The sequence below is a fragment of the Onychostoma macrolepis genome, chromosome 06 (genome assembly GCF_012432095.1).
Source record: "Onychostoma macrolepis isolate SWU-2019 chromosome 06, ASM1243209v1, whole genome shotgun sequence".
NCBI lineage: Eukaryota > Metazoa > Chordata > Actinopteri > Cypriniformes > Cyprinidae > Onychostoma > Onychostoma macrolepis.
This window is the reverse complement of record NC_081160.1, coordinates 5860184-5882728: the sequence shown is the minus strand read 5'-3', so window position 1 is coordinate 5882728 and position 22545 is coordinate 5860184. Positions and strand designations below refer to the sequence as shown.

The following is a 22545-nucleotide window of genomic DNA, read 5'->3' as shown; positions in this document are numbered from 1 at the left end:
CTCAAAGACTAGTAAAAGCAAATTAAAATGGCATGGTGGCTTCTGCAAATGTGTTTTATCTCACATTTGCTTGTGTTAATTATCGTTAACATTGGGTTTAGGTTGTATGTTATTTTCAAACGAGACCTTTTAGCACCTCCCAAAGGACATTTAATTTAAAAAATGCCACAAAACAACAACCACCATAATAAAATTTTTATATTATAGATATCCTTTACTATATGGATATTATGCCAGATTCATGTTCATCTGTTTTAAAACTGAACACACTTTTAGTGGCACTCACTATACTTTCACTTTTTAAAAACATGCAAGAAGCAATGTAATATAAAAATATAATATCTTAAATAATTTGAAAATTAATAGAACTCCCATCATGGTAATCTTAAAGGGACAGTTCACCAAAAATTTTAAATTAATTTTCTCACCCTCATGTTGTTCCAAACCTGTCTGGGGAACATAAAAGAAGATATTTTGTCCATACAGTGGAAGTCAATGGTATCTAATGGTTTGGTTATCAACAGTCTTCAAAATATCTTATTTTGTGATTCACAGAAGAAATAAGGTCATACAGGTCTGGAATGACATGAGGGTGAGCAAATGATGACAGAATTTTCTTTTTTTTGTAAAACAATTATCTCACATTGAAACATAATAAATGTTTATTATGGACATAATAAAAATTCAGGAAATTTTGTTAGTTAGGCTAAATTGTACACTATATCCTATATTGATTTTTATATTGGTTTGTCTGTTTATTGTAAGAAAGTTAGTATTTATCAGTGTGCGTGTGGGCATTCTCCTTGTTCCTGTCTCAGATCAATGTCGTGATCGGATTTGGCTGAAGCTGTGTGTTCAGCGTTGTGTCTGTGATTGTCTCTGGCAGACAGAATTGGCTGGGAGGTGTGGGACAATCCATCTGCTGATCTGCATCCTCAAGTGCCTCCAGTACTGACTTGCAAATTGGAGAAAGCACACAACACACACGCTTTTCCTCTGAGGGGATCCCAAACAGACCCCTTAGGTTGTTTAGACTTTTTTTTTTTTTTTTTTTTTAATCAGACAAGTTTTTGCTTTTTCTAATAGAAGTCCTGTGGAAATGGAATTTCACAAAAATTATCCATAAATATGATGAGATGTCATCACTGGGCCACAAGTTACCCTAGATATTTAAATAAATCTTAAATAAATCCTGAGAAGTGCACACTGTGGATTAAACCGTATGTCAGTTCTAATTCCCAAATGAACACCCATAACATCAGAAAGGGCACCTACATTTGAAGAAAATTTCTCAGTCACTCAGTCTGTCTGTCTACATTATTTTCATTATTTGGTGCAGAGTATTTTTGTCCTCTTCTTGTGGGTATGTTTCTCTGAGGTGAGAGAGCTTTATTCCCGTTCATACACAACTGCTCCAGATACTGAACCGAGGGGGGTTGAGAAGAAGATAGAAGTGAGGAAGGAATTCTCTCACTCTGTGACTTTGCACTTTTCTCCTCGTTAAAACAGCGATTTCCAGACTGTCTGAGGCAGCGCTCTTGGGAGTGTCTGGGGAATATATAATAAGATCTAAACTATGATAATTGATTGGCAGTTTTAATTGGCGCCTCGCCAGTGAGGAATGATTGATAACCTTAATCTCAGAAACAATGTGACGGAAGTGATGTTATGGATGAAATATATCAAGAAATAAATGAGCAATATAAAAGACACCACTAGCTGCATCCTCATGAAACAGCAGTTCTGCAGAGGACAGAGGACGGAGGGATGTCTCAGCATGTTACCTATTAGGGGTGAATCTCAACAAACTAGTCCAGAACAGTCAAGGTCACATTTCCCACTAAAATCAAAATTTTTAAATGTTAGAAGTCACTCCAAAGCTGCATTTATTTGATCGAAAAACATATTGTGAAATATTATTGAATTTCTAAATAACTGTTTTCATATTTCAAGTATATAGAATTCAAAATGGAATTTATTCCGGTGATGCAAAGCTGTATTTTCAGCATCATTAGTCCAGTCTTCAGTGTCACACGATCCTTCAGAAATCATTCAAATATACTGATTTGCTGCTCAAGAAACATTTCTTCTTATTATTATCAATGTTGAACAATTGTGCACCATAATATGTTTCTTGAAACTGTGATAATTCTTGTATCTTCACTGTAATGCATACTTGCTGAATAAAAGTACTGATTTCTTTAAAAAAAAAAGCAAAAAAAAACACACCCACATTTCATCTACAAATCTCTATGTATCAGTAATTGTGATTGTGCATTTTCACATCCCTTTCATTTATGATGTAATATATTGAATAAAATAATAAGTGAAATGTCTCAACATCTGTAAAAAATAAATAAATGAATAATAATAATAATAATAATATATATATATCTTGTTTTTTTTTTTGTTTTTTTTACAATATAAAATATTATAATATAATTTTGTTTCAGTTTGATTCGGGGTGGCATGAGATCTCATATAAAAGATTGACTGGTATGCTTGTGTATACCAGTATCACTGCAAGGAGTCTGTGTTCACACTGAGTTTCTGTAGCAGGTGGGCATATTAGGCCCTGGAGGAGGGTGATGGGAAAATATAGTCCCTGAGATGCCCAAGTTCCCATGATGCACTGGGATGCAGAAGGACTGTAATATGACATCAGCAGAGCTCTCTGATTAGACCTACAATGGTAATGCATTATAACCACACCCAACACACAAACACAACCACACACAATAGTTCAGAGATACAAAACACGCACACACTTCCTGTTCAAGACAGTTAGGTCCCACCCAAATGAGTTCTCCTCATGGGAAATCTCATCCACACACAACAACTGCAATGAAGCTCCAAGGTTACATGTCCTGCACTCCTTTGTCTTCAAGGAAGCCAGAAGCCTGTGTTTGTCTTCTGACCCTAGTGCTATCTTATTGTGATTGATTATGTTGTTTTAATGCTTTTTGATCTCTTTACCAATAAAATTAATAAGGATAATAAAGACTGGCAGACTCTGGAAAACACCCAGCTCCATAATGGACACCATTAAGCCTGTGGGTGTGGGTTTTATCTATATACTATACAGTTGGTCTGCCTATCAAACAAAACACTCTGTCCACTGTCTCTCCTCTAAACACTGGGTAATTAAGACTTTGAGAGGCTCTCGAGCTTCCAACAAAACCCAGCTAGTACCATTAAATACCACAGGGCTCCAAACAGGGTGCTGTGCAGTGATTTGTTAGCCAGGATAACTGCACTGAAAGACCTCAGTCTTGCGAGCCAGACTAAGAATAGGTGTAAAAAGGTCCACTTTATGGCTTATTCTGGCCAAGAGCCTACTTAGACAGGAAGAGTATGTCTGACCGACATTTACAGCTACTAACCACACCATTTTTGTTGTTTGAGGTTGGCTAAATCTGAAATCAAATTTACCACAATAGGAGACCTGCATAAAAAAAGCCATTCAAATAATAGTGCAGAAGTCTAAAATCTAAAACTGATCACATCACTGCATCACATCATTTAAAATCTTTTAAAGATGGTCAAAATAATACAAGGACGAATGTGTGCTTTCCCCAGAACGTAATCAGCATTGTTTACATTCAGCATGTGCGTGCTTTCTCCAACGTAAACAACGCTGATTACTTTAAAAGTAAAGTAAAAAGCAGATTTTGGTAGTTCAAGTTGATAGGTATATTATTATATCTCTTTATGAAATATATGGCTATTATAAAATTTACAGGCACCAATATGCCATTCCTTAATTCCTGATTAAGAACATTTTTATGTTGAATTTCTTGTAAAAACAGCTTACATAAATTTATGTACTTTTTAATTTTTTTAAATTTTTTATTCTTACAGAGGAGATAGGCTCTCTCTCATACCTTCATTATCCGGAAGAAATATAGTTTGTTAAATTTCATTTGAGAAAAAAATAATAAGATCTACCTGAAAATCACATGGAAACTTTTAACCCTGCCTTTGTCTCAGTTACTCTGTTTCTCTCTTTGGCTCCATAAGAGCCCAGTTTAGACTCAAGGAGAACAGATCGATATTTGTGAAAGCTTTTATGTGCATTATGGATTCATCTCCTCCAGCGCTGTATACATAACTATACTGTAGTTGCTTTTCTATTGGAAACACAGTTAGACATTCAGAGAAACCAAACCATCTGAGGACTGAATGAGCATCACGCCACAGGACATTGTTTGTTATCTTTTCAAATTCCCTTCTATTAATTGGAATCTTTGCCAAGACTAATTACCAGCAGTACTAAGGCAAAATCACGAAACCACAAGCACATCGGTTGATATTTGGAGGAGCTGTACTCATTATAACGACCTCTGATAACAGTAAACATTTTGTTTCTGCAAATCTCTGCAACAGAGATGAGATGAAGCTCCTGGCTGCCTCCTGATGAGGGGAAAGTTTAAAGCAAGTAGACAGAAGCCAAAAGACTGACTCACACTGGCTGAATAAAAATACCACAATTCTCTGTTTTTAAGCATTATATCACTGCTGAAAAAAACTAGCATAGCTGGTCACCAGCATGTCTAGGTTATGTTTTGCTTGCCCGTTCCCAGCATGAGATGCTAGCATGCTGGTGTCCAAGCTGGTTGATCGGCATTACCAGATAAATTTTGGTGATAAACAACACCAGCTACACCCTTAAAAATAAAGGATTCAAAAGGAGGTTTTTGCAGTGATGCCAGGCATGGATGAACCAATTTTGGTTCCCTAAAGAACCTTTCAGTGAAAAGTTCTTAAAAGAACGATCTTTTCTTAGTGTGAAAAACATTTTCCATGCACAATAAAGAACCTTTGCAGAATATGGATGTTAAAGGTTCTTCATTGAACAAGACACCAATATAGAACCTTTATTTTTATGAGTGTAGCACCAATCCAGGACTAATCAGTATAAACTAGCATGTCAATTTTCAGGAATCAATAAAAATATGAGAAATTGGTGCAGGCTGGGAGAAAAAAATATTCAAGCCAAAACACACTGACACCTTGATTTAAGCAGGCACAGCTGACACAAAAAGCTGATGCACAAGGTTAAGTGCATAATCATTTATACTGCATCCTGCACTGAGACCTTTTAATTTGAAGTGCACAGAGTCATGAAATATTCACAGATGTGTAAATACTAATTAAAAGGTCCTTTGTAAATCCAGGGTTCTGTGCATGGACTACATTTTTAAATTTTCAGAAGAAAACGTGAGTGGTGCTTGCCTGTGCAAAACTTACCACAATGCTTAACACTTTTGGGTAGTTGCCAGCACATTGCTGTTGCTTAAATGCTTGGAGTAGTATACATTTTACAACATGGTTGCATCTCTATGATATTCCTGTCCCCAGATACAGCTCAGATCTCTCTTTCAACTTAAGTCTAAAATAATTCAGTAACACTATTCACTATTAACTTTGCTTATTAGCATGCATGTTACTAGCATATTGGCTGTGTATTAGTACTTATAAAGCACATATTAATGCCTTGTGCTGCATGACCGTATTCTAGATCCCTTAACTAAAGTGTAACCAATAATTCTAATCCATGTTCACATCGGGGTGGAAGTTTAAGGTATCTTAGCCTCTTAGCCAGGTATGGTCACATTCAATGTTGCTCTAAGAAATTTCAAGGGTGAAATCCAGCCATTCCAATAGAATCAGAGTATGAGTGTGAAAATGTTCCTCATGCAGATTTCGCTTATTTTCAAGTTGGCCACGTGAATTTGGTCCGCAGACCAACAGAAAGCTGCTTGGTTTGAAAGTGAATTGTGTGTGAGCTGTGCTTTTTACATCGCTACACTACTGACAATAGACAATGCCCACAAATTTTGCTGACAACGCACCTTTAGAGAAGTGACTGTAGGTAGAATGCAATGAAGAAGCAGTAGGCTAGTGTTAATAACAAAAGAAAAAAAAAAAAGTTAACCAAAATAACATTAAATAAATTAAAATTAAATTTTTTTAACTATAAAAACTCTGGGAAGTGGACATGGGAAATAAAAGTACAAAGCAAGTCACTAATGAAGCTTTGTAAAAGCTGGAGCATCAGAACACAGCCTGAGCTCGGCCTGCAAGACAGACTCCTCTACTGTCACACACAAGGAGACTGTCATCTATGTTGAACTCCCTGGAGAACAGCGCTAATCACTGAACTTACTCACAACAGTGAGTGCAAAGAACTGTTTGGCATCTCCAGGTTGGTAAGTGAGAGGGTTTTTTAGGGTTATAAGTAAAGGTAGAAAGATTGTTAATGTGGGGGGTTTGTGTATGTGTCTCTGCTGACAGGTATATATTTACTTAACCTATGACATATGCTGCATCTCCTATGACATACACTTCAAGTCTCCTTGGGAGACTTGCCATAATAACACGACAGCATTATGCCTCTGGAGATGCCATATGACTGATCTGATTGGGTGTATCCGTCCAGCTGTGAATGCACTGCGCCAGTCACACAGCTAACCTACACAAGATTTTGTGCTGCATAGCAAGGAAGCATCATTCCATTTTAAAGTGATGATGATGAAGTTTAGAGTAGATTCTAAATGTCACTTTCGAAATAAATAAAGCATTACTATGCAGTTGCTAATTTGTTCTAAGTGTGTTTTCCATCATGATTATATATGGGTCAATGAAGAAAATGTGTTTTCAAGCACGAAAAAAGTATAACCCCCCCCTCCCCCCTCATTTACTATATTTAAAATATTGGTTTTCTATTTTAATATGCTTTTAAATATAATTTACTTCTGATGCAAAGCTGAATAGAAAAAATGATTTATTTTTCGAAAAAATAAATGATCTTCTTTTTAATATTTTATTCATCAAAGAATCCTGAAAAATATTACAGGTTCCAAAATAAATAAATAAATAAAAATTAAGCAGCACAAGTATTTCCTACATTGATAATAAAGCATATTAGACTAATTTCATGTGGCACTGAAAACTGGAGTAATGATGCTGAAAATTCAGCTTTGCATCACAGAAATGACATTTTATATTAAAATTATATTTTAAATTGTAATAATATTTAAGAATATTATTACAATGTGAAAACATTAAAAACCTTAAAAGGGTCCACTTTTAACATCATGCAGGAAAAATAAATAAAAATAGCAACTGCATAGTAACGCTTTCACTAACACCCACAATTAACAACCTAACATTGTGCAGTTTTTGCACTTCTTCAGAAAAGCAACAATGACTTGGAATTCATAAAACATCATGTGATTACTCTAGATATTATTATTCTATCTAACATATAACTACAGTTAGGTCCATATATATTTGGATACTGACACAATTTTCATAATTTATGGTTTTGTATTCCACCAGAATAGAATTAAAATGAAAAAATCTAGATGAAATTGAAGTGAAGACTTTCATCTTTAATTCAAGGGGCTGAACAAAAATATAACAAAATGCCTAGGAATTACAACCATTTTTATACACAGTCCCCCTATTTTCAGGGGCTCAAATGTAATTGGACAAATAAACAATTATAAATAACTTTTTTTTTTGTTGAGAATCCTTTGCAGGCAATGACTGGACATCACCAAAAACTGGGTTTTCTCCTTTGTGATGCTTTGCCAGGCCTTTTCGGCAGCTGACGTCAGTTGTTGTCTGCTTGTGGGTCTTTCTGCCTTCAGTTTTGTCTTTAACAATTGAAATGCATGCTCAATCGGGTTGAGACCAGGTGATTGACTTGGCCATTGCAGAATAGTCCACTTTTTTTTTTACCTTCAAAAACTCCTGGATTGTTTTTGTGGTGTTTTGGCTCATTGTCCATTTGTATTATAAAGCACTGTCCAATCAACTTTTGACTGAATCTGGGCAGAGAGTATATCCCTATACACTTCAAAATTCATCCGGCTGCTTCTGTCCTCTGTCACGTCATCAATAATCACCAGTAACCCAGTGTCACTGGAAGCCATTCACGCTCATGCCATCACACTGCTCTACCATGTTTCACAGATGATTTTGTATGCTTTGGATCATGAGCTGTTTCAAGCCTTCTCCGTACTTTTTTCTCACTGTCATTCTGGTACAGGTTGAGTTTAGGTTCAAACATCCAAAGAAAGCTTTTGAGTCAATTGTCCAATTACAGTATATACGGTCCCTTGAAAAAGGGGGCAGGTACATATTAAAGAGCTGTAATTCCTTAACCTCTTCTCCAATTTTGATGAGAATACCCTCAAATGAATACCCTCAATTACCCATATTCATTATATGACTGTAACTTGAAAATGTTTTGGTCAGCAGCTAAAATAATAAAAATTGTGCCTGTGTCCAAATATATGGACCTAACTGTATCACTGTCGGCTAACTGAACACAGGACACCTTTGACGAGATTATGATGAAAATGGACTGCTTCAATTTTGGGGTTAACATTCTGCGCTCATAGGGTTTACAGTTGTAAAGAAAGAGAGGTTGAGTTCTGCCAACTTACATAAGCAAAAATCATTTTAAATGGCAAAGCAGCATTGATAACAGTTATTGATGTGAATGTCACATGGAGGGAATGCAACCCAGAAAGACGGATAGAATCATGGGAGCTGTGTCTGTCTAAAAGTTAAATGTAATCTCTGTTTGAAGTCTTATGGAACGTCAGTTCAAACTAGAGATGCATCTCATGAGACTAAAAGCATCTATATCTAAAACTACTGCGTGAAGCATATATAAAAAACATCAAAGCATTGACAGGCCTGCACTGCTTTCCTCTTCTCTTTTATTCTGCTCTCTGCAGCTACAAACTGAATATGTCTATTTTGTAGGTCTTGAACACACATATATATACACTGGTATGAGTGATAAAATACTGTTCTATACTGTACATTTTAAGATTTTTTTTTTTTTTTTTGATGAAATTAACCTTATGTCATTAATAAGAAATATCTCAGATGCTGCAAGATATCTGGGACACTACTAAATCAGATTTGACTGATTATGTGAATTAAAGCACAAAATGCTCTTTGGATTGTTATTCATGAGTTCATGTAGCTTGAGTGTCATTAAAGCAAATACCAAATACTTCTCAATTCAACTTTTTATTCAAATTGTTATGGCAATAATAAAATGTATAATTATAAAAATTATTAAACTGAAAAAAGTAGCATTTTTATTACTGGATTTTAGACCTTTGAACCACACTGTACATATTGGGGGAAAAAACGATTTATGTACTGGGGAAAATATAGATTTCATATCTTTCCTTGGCATGAAGCCATTTTAAGGTATGTGCATTTAAGACTAGTCCTATAAAGGCACAATATATGCGGCTTCAACATTTCTGTGTCCCGGTCATCCATTTTTATGACAGCGTGACATCAGATTGACATCAAGAGAGTCCCTAGATGATTAAACATGAAGCCTCTGCAACAGGAGAGAGCAAACAGCAACTCAAACCCAAAGAGATTTAAATCAGCATTTTTTATTTTCTTTACCAAATTGTCATGCATGTTGGTAACCCTAACATTTTTCAAAGCAATAATGGCACGTGTGTGGCCATTTTGCAGTTGGTTGGGTTTTTACTACGTGTCATTCCGTTACAGCTGTCACAACTTCATTAATTGGTCTCAAGTGTTACAGAAGACGACAGGCAATGAGTTCTGGATGTGCTCGTAATCCTGCTGCTGCCACACGCATTGCACTGCTGGACCAAGGCCAAAACGAATATTACACAAATAAAACAGGAGCAGCCAATGGAAACAGGAGCCATTTTATCCGAGTAAGTTCATAACCTGCTGTCCTCCTTCACGCTGCCTCATATATCACAACAATGATTGGGTCACACAGTAAACGACAAGAAAATCCACAGGACAGCTGTGAAACACAGCTATGACAGGGTTACTGCTACATTTTCACTATTAAGATGGGAAAAGGTCTGCCTGGTCATGTCTTTTGCGTGGGCAACTCTGGTGGTTCACCCTAAAAATTTATGGCACAGTTGACAGCTTTCCAGGCAGGAAGGATTGAGTTTGTGTGTGACAGTTCCAATCTGTCCGAACATCACGGCTCAATTTGCAGACCCAGTACTGTGTCACACTGCCAGAGTGAATCCATTCATTATGTGCAACTAATGGCAGTCTGAGCCATGTCAGTCATAAATTATGAAACCCCCTTCTCTCCCGTTCTCGCTGTATACAGGATAAATGTCCACTATGTGAAGTGCTGTAAAAACACAGCTCAGATCTTGCTACATTTAGGGCAGCTGTATAATGCAGAATATAGGACGTTTATATATACAGGATAATGTACAACCAGCCATTATCAGGGATGTTATTGCTAACTAAAACTAGAACTATTAAATACATTATTAAAGACTATTAATTATAATAAAGCTGAAATAAAATATAAATGAAAAACATAAAATAATAATATATAAAACATAATAAAATAATAACTAAAACTGAAATAAACATAAATAGTAATATATAAAAAAAAAAAACGATAAAAGCACATAAAAAGGGGAAAAGATTTGAACTAAAATCAAAAACTGAAATTCTAATATAATTCCTCTCAAAACAATATTTGATGTCCATGTATTTATGGTGAGCAGCTGTGCAATAAGCAGTATAATGCACAGTCAGCTATTATCACAGAATTGACCCTTTTCACATTTCTGTGTTTGGAATATAAAATGCAACCATCAAAGACAAAAACAAATATTTGCTTAATATACAATAAAATTATTTGGTATGGGGGGAAGCTGCTTTAATTATGAAGAAATACATCCTAACAGCTCGAGACTGATTTGTCCGTTACTTGTTATTCTCACTAAAAGGTAATTAAATTTCTTATGTACCACAACAGATGATCATCAAAAATAGCAAAAAGCATTTATAAAAAAAAATAAAAAACAGGGGTGGCGCATGAGCCTACTGTCCCCTTTGAGAGGCACCTGGCATCCTCACCTGTCCCCTCTGAGATAGTCTATAAGCATATTTGTGTTTTTCGCCATCTCACTGTCCGTTCTCTGCGCTGGACTTTGGGGACAAAGCGTGAGAAGTGCTGAATGTATGTGCGTTTGATGCAGCTTCCTGTCCACCTCCATGCATTCTCAGCCTTCAGGATCATGTTACATTTTGCACATCCCCCACAACAACAGCACACGCTCTATTCACATCTGAATAGATTTTCTGAAGGAGATAGTTTGGCAGCACATTCTGTGAAGGTTATCTATATAATGTATTATGAAGGAATTCAGAATGCCTTATAGTCTGTAATCTTTAAATAGTATTTTATTCATTAACCCAAAATTGGAAAATTCTGTCATTATTTAACTGCCCTCATGTCATTTCAAGCCTGTATGACTTTTTTCCTCTGTGGATCACAAAAGATATTTTAAAGAATGTTAATGTCCAAACCTCCTCTAAACACCTCTGACTTTGACTGTATGGACAAAAAAAAAAAAAACCTTAAAAAAAATATTTTGTGTTCCATAGAAGAAAGACAGAAAATGACATTACGATCTGTATAATCTCTTTAAAGACTTTAAATCTGACTGTTAAATCTGGAAGTCTGTCATTTCTCCGGAAGATCAAGTAAGAATGACATTTTGATAAAAAAAATAAATAAATAAAAGAAAGAAAGTAAGAAGCTTGCAATAAAAATATTAAAATGCATTTAGAAAGGGTGAATTTCCACTTCATGCCGACTTCTAAGAAGCATCAACAAATGAAAGGCAGAACAGATCGGCCTTGTAGATTTGCTGTTTCTAGGGAACTTAAGTCACTCCAGAGTGCACAGAAAGGTGAACTCGAAGCATTTTTCACAATAAAATGTGCATCATAAATTACACCCATGTGTGTACTGTGTACGGTTATATCAACACTGGTAAATGTGGTTATTTATGTGTCAAGCTAAATGACACCATTAGAATTATTTGAAGTTCAAACTTCAATACTGAAGGCTATAAATCAGTTGTTAACGAGAACCAACTGCTTGAGGAAATAAATGTTCTTGTGACTGATTGTTTTTGCTTTGATTGCTCTGAAACTATTTATTTCCATTTCTTCTAGTGTTCATTTTGTCTCGTTCACCTCAGCTAGCCTGCCCTGACTTGCTGGAATCTTCTCGGAAACAAAACCGCCTCAGGAACGACATCCATGCGACAAGAAATGATGGCCACAGCCAATTTATTAGAGCAAGTGTCTCATTTCACCTGGAAAATCAGGCACGGCCTACAGCTTAGCGCAGCTGCTGCAAAACCAGATCACAAGGAACAGAAGGGATAGAGGTGGGAGATCAAGGGAAAGGGAGAGATCAAATCAGGAAGTGATGAATGAGGGAGAGGAAATCAGAGGAGATGGATGGCGGTAAGCATAGATGAAAAGAGGAAGCGAGTGAGATGCGTCCTCCAGGCATGTGCCCCAACAGCTGTTGTTCCTGCAGTGTTAGCTTTGTTGGTGCGTGTTCATGTGGTTGTCCTACTCTAAATACCGCCTATTCATTCATATGCTTGAATGACACATTACAATAGATATAAAAAAATCTCATGTAATTAGTGGGTAGAAGTAATGGGAAGAAATAGACAGAAATACATAAAGAGAGAAAAACTGAGAGGTGTCTGACCCTGGACACTAGCTCAAATATATCACAGTTGGCCATCTGTGCTTCTGTCTCCCACTTGCTCTTGGCTAATCAGCTACACGAGGCAGACAAACCGAAGTAAAAGTCAGCAGGGACAGGATGTTAGTTCATACCAGCCCTATAGACTGTCATTCACCGTCTGCCAATATACGCCTACATCCTGGGTGAGTGCGTGACATCCTTCCACCGGCGAGGTCAATGTCTATAATGTTGTGTCATCTAAAATTCCACATTAAGCAGGTGACAGCTGACAATACCAAACCCTGTCAGAGGTACAGGCTACAAATATGTAGATGACGTGGAGATTAAAACAGCGGACAAAAGCATAAGGTTGCTGATTGAATCTCTACAAATACCAAATCTGTGAGACACTAGATGCTCAACATTGTGAAAAATAAATTCAGTTCAATGGAAAAGAAGAAAAATGCTTTAATAAACTGTTAAATGGTCAACTGTAAGCTAATTTGCTATTGATGATAGAGGGGTAAAATGACATTATACATATACTAATGTAGTAATTGACCCCAAAACCGCCTCAGGAACGACATCCATGCGACAAGAAATGATGGCCACAGCCAATTTATTAGAGCAAGTGTCTCATTTCACCTGGAAAATCAGGCACTATTCATAAACTATATATAAATTACTACATTTATTTAGCAAGGAACTATTAAGTTAATTAGAAATTAAACAATGTATTTATTAATTTGAATATTTCAAATAAATTCTTTTGAACTTTCTATTTATAAAAGAATCCTGAAAAATGTCTTACAGTTTCCACTAATATATTAAGCAGCACAACTGTTTTCAAGACTGATAATAATAAGAAATATTAACAAAACATATTAGAATGATTTCTGAAGGATCATGTGACACTAAAGACTGGAGTAACGATGCTGAAAATTCAGCTTTGCCATCAGGAATAAATGATGTTTTAACATATAAAACAATTATTTTAAATAATAATAATAATAATATTTCACCATTAATGTTTTTACTGTAGATTTGACCAAATAAATAAATCCATGGTGAGCATAAGATACTTCTTTAAAACATTAATCTTCTTTCAAATTATAATCATGTTGTTACTGTACAAAATTATACATAATATTTTAGATGTAAAACAAATTAATTATCTTAAATTTTACAATGAAAATTTATACTAAAAATATTCTAATATAATATAAACACATACATATAAACACATACATCACTATTCATAAGCTATATATAAAATTGTCAGTTAATTTGTTTTTTATTCAATCTGCCACAGTTCTTCACATAGGAGCTATGCAACAGGATTTATCCTGTTGCTAACGACTAATTATTCAGTTAGGATTTAGGCTATACCAACACATTCAATAACTGACCCCTTAAATCTTCTCTGTGGCCCCTACCACTGTGTGTAGAGCAAGTTCTTTATGAAACCAATTATTTGCTGCTTTTCTTGATTAAACGTGACCCTCTTGGAAAAAATTGTGATTCTGTGTCTGGAAAAAATGATACTGGCCTGTGACCTTGCATACATCCCTCTGGCAGTGGCAGTGTTTCCTCCTGCATTGATTTTCATTTCAGTGCCGTGTTATTTGGGCTCCTGCTTATAGTCTGGAGTCGCAGCCAAAACGAGAAGGAGCCAAGGCTCCACACCTCACAGACATCTATCATCCGTTACTTAAAAAGCAGTTGGAATAAGAAATAAGATGATTAGAACAATCCAGTAACTTATCTACTATAATTTTGTCAGTAGTTCTGCACAAATATATTATTGAATGGTGCAATATGATATGAAATATGCAGCCAGTCATTAGATCTTATATCTGAAACAATATTTTCAACACCATTCTAACTCTCAAAATGTGTTCAAAGAAGAAAAAGAAAAAAAAAAAACATTTACAAAACAAGGTCTGAGTTACTTGATATTAACTTTTTAACACAAGGGTCATCCTCCAAGAATCTATATGATTGTGATTCTTTTTAAGAGTGTTAATAACTCCAATATCCAAAGGCTTCACTCATTAACACAAAATGCAAGTGCTCATTACAGACGGCCAGAACTGGTCACAAAAGTGCACAGAGATATACTTTGTTATAAGAGTGTGTTGTAAAGAAGTGATTCAACACTTTTTAAAACTTTGTCCTCTCATGTCAGCAACAACAAATGAGTTGCTTGAAGTGTAGTCTTGTCGCAGAAAGCTTTGTGCTCTACGTGAAATGAATGAAAGCTGTTGTGCTATAAATATCATGCCTCAGGTTTAAAAAGTCTTCTAGAATTTCACTGTCATATCCAACTAGCTGAGATATTACATTCTGGCTTAGATGTAAAAGTATACCATTTATCTTTGTTATATGATGTCCAACGTTTTAGATCACATATAGACAAGTACATACTGCCACCTAATGGTGAGCATCTACATCAGGGGTGGCGAAGAGCCGCAGCCCTGCAGAGTTATGCTTCAACCCTAATCAAACACACCTGAACAAGCCAATCAAGGTCTGAAGGGTTACTAGGACGCTGAACTCTGCGGCTCTCCAGGACCAGAGTTCACCACCCCTGATCTACATCAACAACTTTGGCTCCAAATGGTATCCCCAAGCCATATCTCACAAAATATTTTAATTGGTCAGATTTGCTGCTTAACAAACCACATAAAATTGATTGGGTATTCCTTCCTGATGATTAGGTAAATATTTCCATTCATTTAACTAACAAATCCCAGATTACACCAAAAATCTCTATGTAAAAGTGTTCTCAGTGTTGTTTTACTGATTAGTATAGTTTTACACATAAATAATAGTACTTTTGAAGACCTTAAATTATGTACACTCACATGAGATGAAGGCTAGCGGCACACTGCAATAAATAGAGATTTTGTCTTGATTTTTAGTATCAAGATGCATTTACTTAAGAAGCAATATGACTTAAGATATTATGTAAGATTTATGCAGAAAAAAACATCTGCCAATAGGGTAAGAAAAATAACCTTATTCATCTATTCAAAGGCAAAACAAGATTATTTTTCTTTGCCTCATTTGCAGAACTAACACAATTCTGATACATTTTTCATGAAAAAAAATACTTTAAAGTTATTTTGCTTTTCATGTAAATTTCTTGCTTTAAGAATGCTTATATATTTGTAATGGAAATCATTTTTGCAGTGAAGTCTTAAACACATGAAAGGCTGAACATTCTCTGTATTTACATCAAATTATGATTCGTTATTTACATAGTTTGCTGGTTCATGAATATGGAATTGCCCGACTTGAAAGCGTTTTTGACTGCATCAGTTGACTGATAAAATAGAGGTGGATTAAATGTAAATGTATGACACAATTAAAATAAATAATGACTCGACGTTGTTAATGAATCGGTTGAGAAAACAATTCAATGACTCGCAACACGCTTGTCGCTCCCTATTTACTGGACGCTGTAACCTTCACAAAGAGCCAGTGAATGAATCTTTTTAGAGAACAAATTAAAAACATTCGAGTCTGAGACAGATACACTCTCCACCCTACACATAGTATTGTAGCGCATTTTAGAGCCGTTTGGAGGAGCTCTGTTCTGATGGCCACAACCGTCCTCCTTGAACTAGGAACCAATATGCCGGGGGGCGGGAAATGTGACGTCACCAGGAAGCGTTTTCAAAACAACAGTTATAACTTTTATACGCTACAGTGTGCAGAGACAGTGCCTTTCAACTGTATACTACACAAATGTCCGAAAGCAAAAATACACAGCACTGGTCTTCAGAGGAAACCAGCGTGCTGCTCGCGATATGGTCTTCCACAGAGATCCAGGAGAAACTGGAGAGCTCGACAAGGAAGAAAAGAGTTTACGATGAGATAAGCCAGGAAATGCTGAATGGTGGCTTCAGTCGCTCGACCGAACAAATAGTAAACAAGTTGAAAAAGCTTAGAAAGGAGTACAGGGACCTGAAAAGGAAACCAAGTGAAAGTGACAGTGGACAGATTAATAAAACATTCGACCACGACCTTATGGAGTCTGTGCTAGAACACCGACCAGCCAGTCAACTGACTGGGGCCTTGAATTCAGCGACAGCCACGCTTGAGAAAAACGCGGACTCCGTTGTGTTTTCTGTAGCCGAGCTAGGTAAGTTTTCACTGTTGTGTTTGTATACAGTGTGTGTGTTACTTGGCTACTGTTCTAGCTACTAATGTTGCACAATTGATTACATTAAAGCCAAACATAAACATAATCTATGTTATTATTTTAGGTTGCCTCCAAATTAAAAGCTCAAGTAAAGGAATTACGACAAAAAAAAAAAAAAAATGCAGTAATGTTTTATAATAATTATAATAATGTACACTGGCTGGTTACGTTAACTGCTTAGACTAGTCATACAATTTAGTAGTCTTTATAATGTATAATGTAGGTTGTAGAAAAAAGTACAAATAATTTGAATAAAAAGAAAAAGTCTGGTCACCCCCCTGACTAAACAGGTAGTTGGTCAAACTATTTAATAAGACAAAAACACAGTGAGAAAAGTGGCCCGACACCTTGTCACAATTAAAGTAGAACAAAAAGAGATCTGAAGTTACTTTGCATTCACTTTAATTTAAGCGAAAACAGGTCTGACTGACTGTTATTAAAGTGGACTTTCTTGTAAATAACTATCTTCTATGCAGTGAAGTGTGGCAACCTTGACTAAAAAGTTTTTATTTTTATTTTTGTAGGTTGCAAAATATCTGAGCCCAAAACAGCACAGCAGTGGTCTTCAGAAGAAACCAGCGCGCTGCTTGCGATATGGTCTTCCACAGAGATCCAGGAGAAACTGGGGAGCTCAAAAAGAAAGAAAAGCGTGTATGACGACATATGCCAAGAGATGGTAAATGTTGGGTTCTCTCGTACAACTGACCAAATCGTTAACAAACTAAAAAAACTTAAGAAAGAGTCCAGGGACAGTAAGAAGGGGAAACGTAAAAGTGTCAGCCGATGGAGCAATAAAACCATTAACTATGATGTTATGGACACTGCGCTGGAATGCCTACCAACGAGTCAGTTTACTGAAGCTTTAAATTCAGCAACAGCCATGCTTGAGACAAATGCTGAATCGCTGTCTTCTGCCGCTGATCTTGGTAAGTTTTCATTATAGTCCTACTTTGTTGTTTTTATACACACAAATTTTGCTAACCTCATATGTTTAACAAGATTATTATTTAAATGCACTATTGTGCTATGTTTAGGTCTTCAAATAATGTGCTGCTTTTATGTTGAATTCAGACTCTTCACCTGAGGAGGTGCTGGACCAAGCTAAATCATCCTTCAGCTCCTCTCATCCCCAACCAAGAAAGCCTCTGGGAACAACTAGAATAAAGAAGAGAGATTCAAACCAGGAGCTGCTGGAATACTTGAAATCTGCTGATGAACGGTTTATGGCACACGCCAAAGAACTTAATACTGCCATTCTTAATAAAATGGATGAAGCTACGAATTCTATGCTGGGACTATTGGGACGCATGGTGGCACTAATGGAGGAACAGCAGGGAAACAAGCCATGAACACAGGATTCCTTTTGCACGCTTAATTCTCATTTGCACACTTTTTACATTTCAAAGTCGAAGCAAAACTGAAATTGAACCTCAAGTTACTTTATTAATATACAATTACAGGTTTTACTTGGAATTATTGTTTTGTGTATTTTATTACAGAAAAATCTTTATTAATCTGTCTTCAAAATATAATAACTTGTTCTACCCATGAAATTACTTATTATGCTGGACAACATCAGCTCCTCCCCTCCAACCACCTGTCATATAGAGACCACGACCAGCTAGTGGAACTAATGTAGCAAACCCAGATGTGTTTGACAGGAGTAAAGGTAAAGTTATAGGCTTCTAGCTACAACCATGAATAAACAGTTTTCTTGTGTTTATTGGATTTGATTTTAATTTGTGTTGAAATGTCATTGATTTCAGGTGAAACCATTGCAACACGACAACTCCCTTCATGACTTTGATTAAAAGGCCACAGACAGAAGAGAGCACCATTGACATTGATGTCAACAAGCATTCATCATGCACCTTAAAGGACCCAACAGATTTCACAAACATACTTGATGGCAGTCAAGAAGACAATGAAAAGTAAGTAACGATTTTCCAGAATTGGGTTGTAATCACAAGTGCACATGAGGCTGAAGGGATTATTTGCCATCTTTCTAGCTATGTTTTGGAGGAGCTACCATGTAGTAACAGTAATGTTATTGTATGGGTCTGCAACATTAATCAGTGTTATGTAGTATGTTGACGTATACAATTCTGTGAGATTGACGTGAGAAGAAAGGTTGAGAAAAATAAATTGCAAGATAATGCTTGTGAGCTTTTTGCATGATCAGAATCTTTTTATTTATCACTTAGTATACTGACGTATTCATGTTAACACATTTATGTCTTGTTTTTTTTTGGTGTATTCAATCTGTTCTACAGGTTCAAGAGCTTGACAGCCCTCACCATCAGATTTCTTGGAATAAAGGCTGTGTTATTGCCTAATATTAAAGTTTGCTCCAAAGAACATGGCGTTATCTTGCATTCTGTGGTTTCTACTTTCTACACAGAGACATTACATCACTTAGGCCTATTTACATTTTGGCTGACATAGCCTGAAACATTCCTGTAATGTGGTTGAGCCATTTCCTTCATGCCATTTTCCTTTCCTAAACTGTTTACTGATAGATTGTTCCTTGCTGCTCTTTGCCACAATGAAAGAGCAGCAAAGGTTCAATCTCAGGTACAATCTCTTTTGTTGTGGCAAAGAGCAGCAAGGAACAATCTATAAGTAAACATTTTAGGAAAGGATAATCATGTTAGTAACGTGGTTAGAGTCCAAAAAGAAGGAATATTCCCTTTTCTACATAAAACAGCATCAACATACAGTATGTTGGATGATGGAGTTTACATTGCAGAATTAATCTTGGTTACAAATGCTGTTAACAAAAAATTGTAACATTTTGTTCATTGTTTACTTTGTGTGTTGTTGCTTCATGCACGTGTGTCTCAAGTTTGCATTTGTCTATTTTTTTTTTACTTTACAAATTAACACTGTTTACATGTCAAATTTATTTGCATTTTCTTTTTTTTTTTTGTAATTCATTTTTGTAATAAATCAATATACACAAGTGTTGGAACATTCATTGAACATTCATTTCACACCATGAGCAAGTAAGGATCTGAGGAAAAACAATAGAAAATATAATAAAATTAAACTGCAACTTGAATAATTTCACTGTCCTGTCTGTTAAAGTAGTCTAATAATGCCGCTCGTATATCAGTCCCTTCTGGTTGTCCATGCTCTGTTAATGGCTGAACGGGAGGCTGTATGTTCACATGGATAGCGGAAGGGTCTTCATTGAAGGGGTCTCCACGTTCCTCACAGATATTGTGTAGCACACAGCAGGTCAAAACCATCTTCTTTATCAGCTCCAGTTTACAGTCATTCCTTTTTAAGAGACACCTCCATCTTGCCTTTAGCTTTCCAAAACTCAAGTCCACAACTGAACTTGCACTACTCAACCTGAGATTGAACCTCTGCTGCTGTGGTGTTAGTCTGCTCGTGTCTGGAAATGGCTTCATCAGCCAGTTTTGCAAGGGATAGGCTGAGTCTCCAATCAGGTAGTATCCAACATCACAACCAGAGATGTGCACTTTGCTTTGGTTTAACGGGTGTCCATCATTCAATATCTTCCACAAATATGACTGTCTTAGGACCCTTGCATCATGTACGCTCCCAGGATAGCCAACACACAAATCCCAGAAAAGCCCTTTGCCATCCACTACAGCTTGCATTACTATTGAATGCCACCCTTTCCTGTTAAAATAGTCGAGAGGGTATTTTTCTGGTGCTATTATTGTAATGTGGCTTCCATCTATTGCACCCACACATTGAGGGACATTCCAGCGATTTTCAAACACATCTGCCATCTCCTTCAGCTTTCTAGAATCTGGGAATTTAATGTGTACAGGCAGAAGAACTTTAATTACAGCGTTGCAGAAGTCCTGCACACAGTTGAATACAGTGCTCACGCCAACCCCGAAAAGCTGACTGACACTTCTGTACTCACTGCCAGTGGCAAGCTTCCAAAGGGCAATGGCAATTCGTTTTTTCACAGGTATACACAAACGGAAATTGGTGTTCCTTCGTTCAAGCACATGCTTGAGACGACAACAGATGTACTCAAAAGACTCCCGTGAGACCCGGAAATTCTGGATGAACTGTTCTGGAGTGAATTCAGGTACAATGGTATCCCACCACTTGTGCTCTCGAGGATAGGACCACACAGCAGACGTCCGTCTTCTCATGATCACCAAGGCTATCTGTTAAGAAAATGAAGGTGTACATATATTATATAATGCCAGCTTTCTGTTATGGCAGTACAAATAAGGCTGAAAGTAAACATCTAAGCCATGTCAAGGTTCCCACTATTTTTAAAACATGTTCTAGGAAATTTTATTTTATTTTGTTGCACAATTACATTGCAAAACAGGTAAGGCACTCTTACGCTTATGAAAATTCATATAAACAAAATGTAAATCAGGGCAGCACTAAAATATTACCTTTTTGACATAGATGACTATAGTTTTGTCTTTCAACTTTGTTTAAAACTTCAAAAAATTTAACAGAAATAAAGCAAGTTTGCATTTCTTATATTTACATGCATGAATGTGACATTTACCCATCTAAAAATACGTTTACAAGGTCACACAAAAACATATCTCAATACTATAAAATACCCAACCATTTGTAAAAACATTCCGACCAAATTTAAAGGTATAAACACAGTGCTAAAAAAGATGTTTGAATGTTTCAGGAAAGGGAAAACAGAAGATACAAAGATCCTTTTTAAAGAAATTGTATATTTATTTTTTATTGACACTTTTTTTTTTTTTTTTGCAGTGAATTGTGCCAGGCCTACACATAAATAGAAATGCTCTGATATATGATGCCTCGGAGAAAATGGACTGTTGATTGCATATTTAATTAAATTATAACAATTCAAATTATTACTTTACACAGAAATTTCGAAATATAATTGGTTTGGATTGGAAACATCCCGCCCCCAGGTGTTTGCTTGCATTGTTTGGCTGTGTCACAGGCTATCTAGATTGGATCGTGTTTTGTACAATTTAACTATAACGTAGCTAACGTTAATTATTTTAAAGGACACCGAGGTAATTCCTCCATTGTTGCTTTTCCAGGTCGCGCGGGCAACCTGCACATCTTTAATACATAAAAAAAAAAACAATAATAACTGACCTGTCGTCTTGAGCGTAGACGTTGTCTATGACATTGTCTTTGGACGGCATAAAGACATTGCATTAAATTACTTTGGATGTTAAAATACGTTCTCAAAACTAGAAGACAGACCTGTAAACAACGACTGTGGTGCGCCATGTTTGTTTGTGGGCGGTTAGTTACGTAGTTACGTGGCCGATTACGTAATCGCTCGACTCTCAAATCATTGCAAACGCTGATCTTTGATTTTCTGTTGCAGTGAAATGCTAAAAATGTATCAATAACACTATATAAAATACCTCTTTGTGTAAAATCGAACCCTAAAATATTTTGGTTGATAAGTGAGAACTACTTGGGTAAATCACATTCACTATAAACAGCACTGCAATAAATTGTTAAAACAAAATATCAGAATTATATTATATAAAGGCCTGACTTAAAGAGAGCTAATTGCTTTTTAGCAAGTATTTATATTTTATTTTATTTTATTTTTGTGTGCACAGTGCGTGTTGTGTATTGCACCTTGTGCAAATCACCAGTAGAGGACGGCAACACTCCATATCTCATCTAAAGAAAAAAAATAAAAATAAAAACAGGGCTTAACTTGATTGGTCAAAAAATTTACTTGTTCATTAAAACATACAACCCCCCCCCCCCCCCCCCATTTTCATTAACATTTTCTATCAGTCAGCAAAAA

The 22545-nt window shown here is 36.1% G+C and overlaps 2 protein-coding genes across 2 annotated transcripts; one reads left to right on the top strand and one right to left on the bottom strand.

The window, feature by feature from the left end:
• The first annotated feature begins 15029 nt into the window (after positions 1–15029).
• On the top strand, positions 15030–20873 carry si:dkey-261j15.2 (uncharacterized protein LOC794828 homolog). Its single transcript, XM_058780214.1, has 6 exons — positions 15030–15282; positions 16195–16712; positions 17297–17698; positions 17844–18441; positions 18539–18703; positions 19046–20873. The coding sequence occupies exons 2-4, from the start codon at positions 16316–16318 to the stop codon at positions 18119–18121; spliced, it is 1077 nt and encodes a 358-aa protein (XP_058636197.1). The 5' UTR covers positions 15030–15282; positions 16195–16315; the 3' UTR covers positions 18122–18441; positions 18539–18703; positions 19046–20873.
• Positions 19817–22033, bottom strand: zgc:113227 (uncharacterized protein LOC541506 homolog). Its single transcript, XM_058780213.1, has 2 exons — positions 21870–22033; positions 19817–20929 (listed from the first exon to the last, which is right to left on the bottom strand). Exons 1-2 carry the CDS (start codon positions 22005–22007, stop codon positions 19817–19819), a joined length of 1251 nt encoding a protein of 416 aa, XP_058636196.1. The 5' UTR covers positions 22008–22033.
• Positions 22034–22545: the final 512 nt, after the last annotated feature.

What these genes read in the sequence shown, in the direction of transcription:
- si:dkey-261j15.2 (XM_058780214.1), top strand. Translation starts at nt 16,316, where the DNA reads ATGTCCGAAAGCAAAAATACACAGCACTGGTCTTCAGAGGAAACCAGC. An exon ending in GTTTTCTGTAGCCGAGCTAG is followed by an intron (nt 16,713 to 17,296) that starts GTAAGTTTTCAC and finishes TTATTTTTGTAG; the next exon opens with GTTGCAAAATATCTGAGCCC. An exon ending in GTCTTCTGCCGCTGATCTTG is followed by an intron (nt 17,699 to 17,843) that starts GTAAGTTTTCAT and finishes TGTTGAATTCAG; the next exon opens with ACTCTTCACCTGAGGAGGTG.
- zgc:113227 (XM_058780213.1), bottom strand. Translation starts at nt 22,007, where the DNA reads ATGGCGCACCACAGTCGTTGTTTACAGGTCTGTCTTCTAGTTTTGAGA. An exon ending in GTCTACGCTCAAGACGACAG is followed by an intron (nt 20,930 to 21,869) that starts GTCAGTTATTAT and finishes TTTTCTTAACAG; the next exon opens with ATAGCCTTGGTGATCATGAG.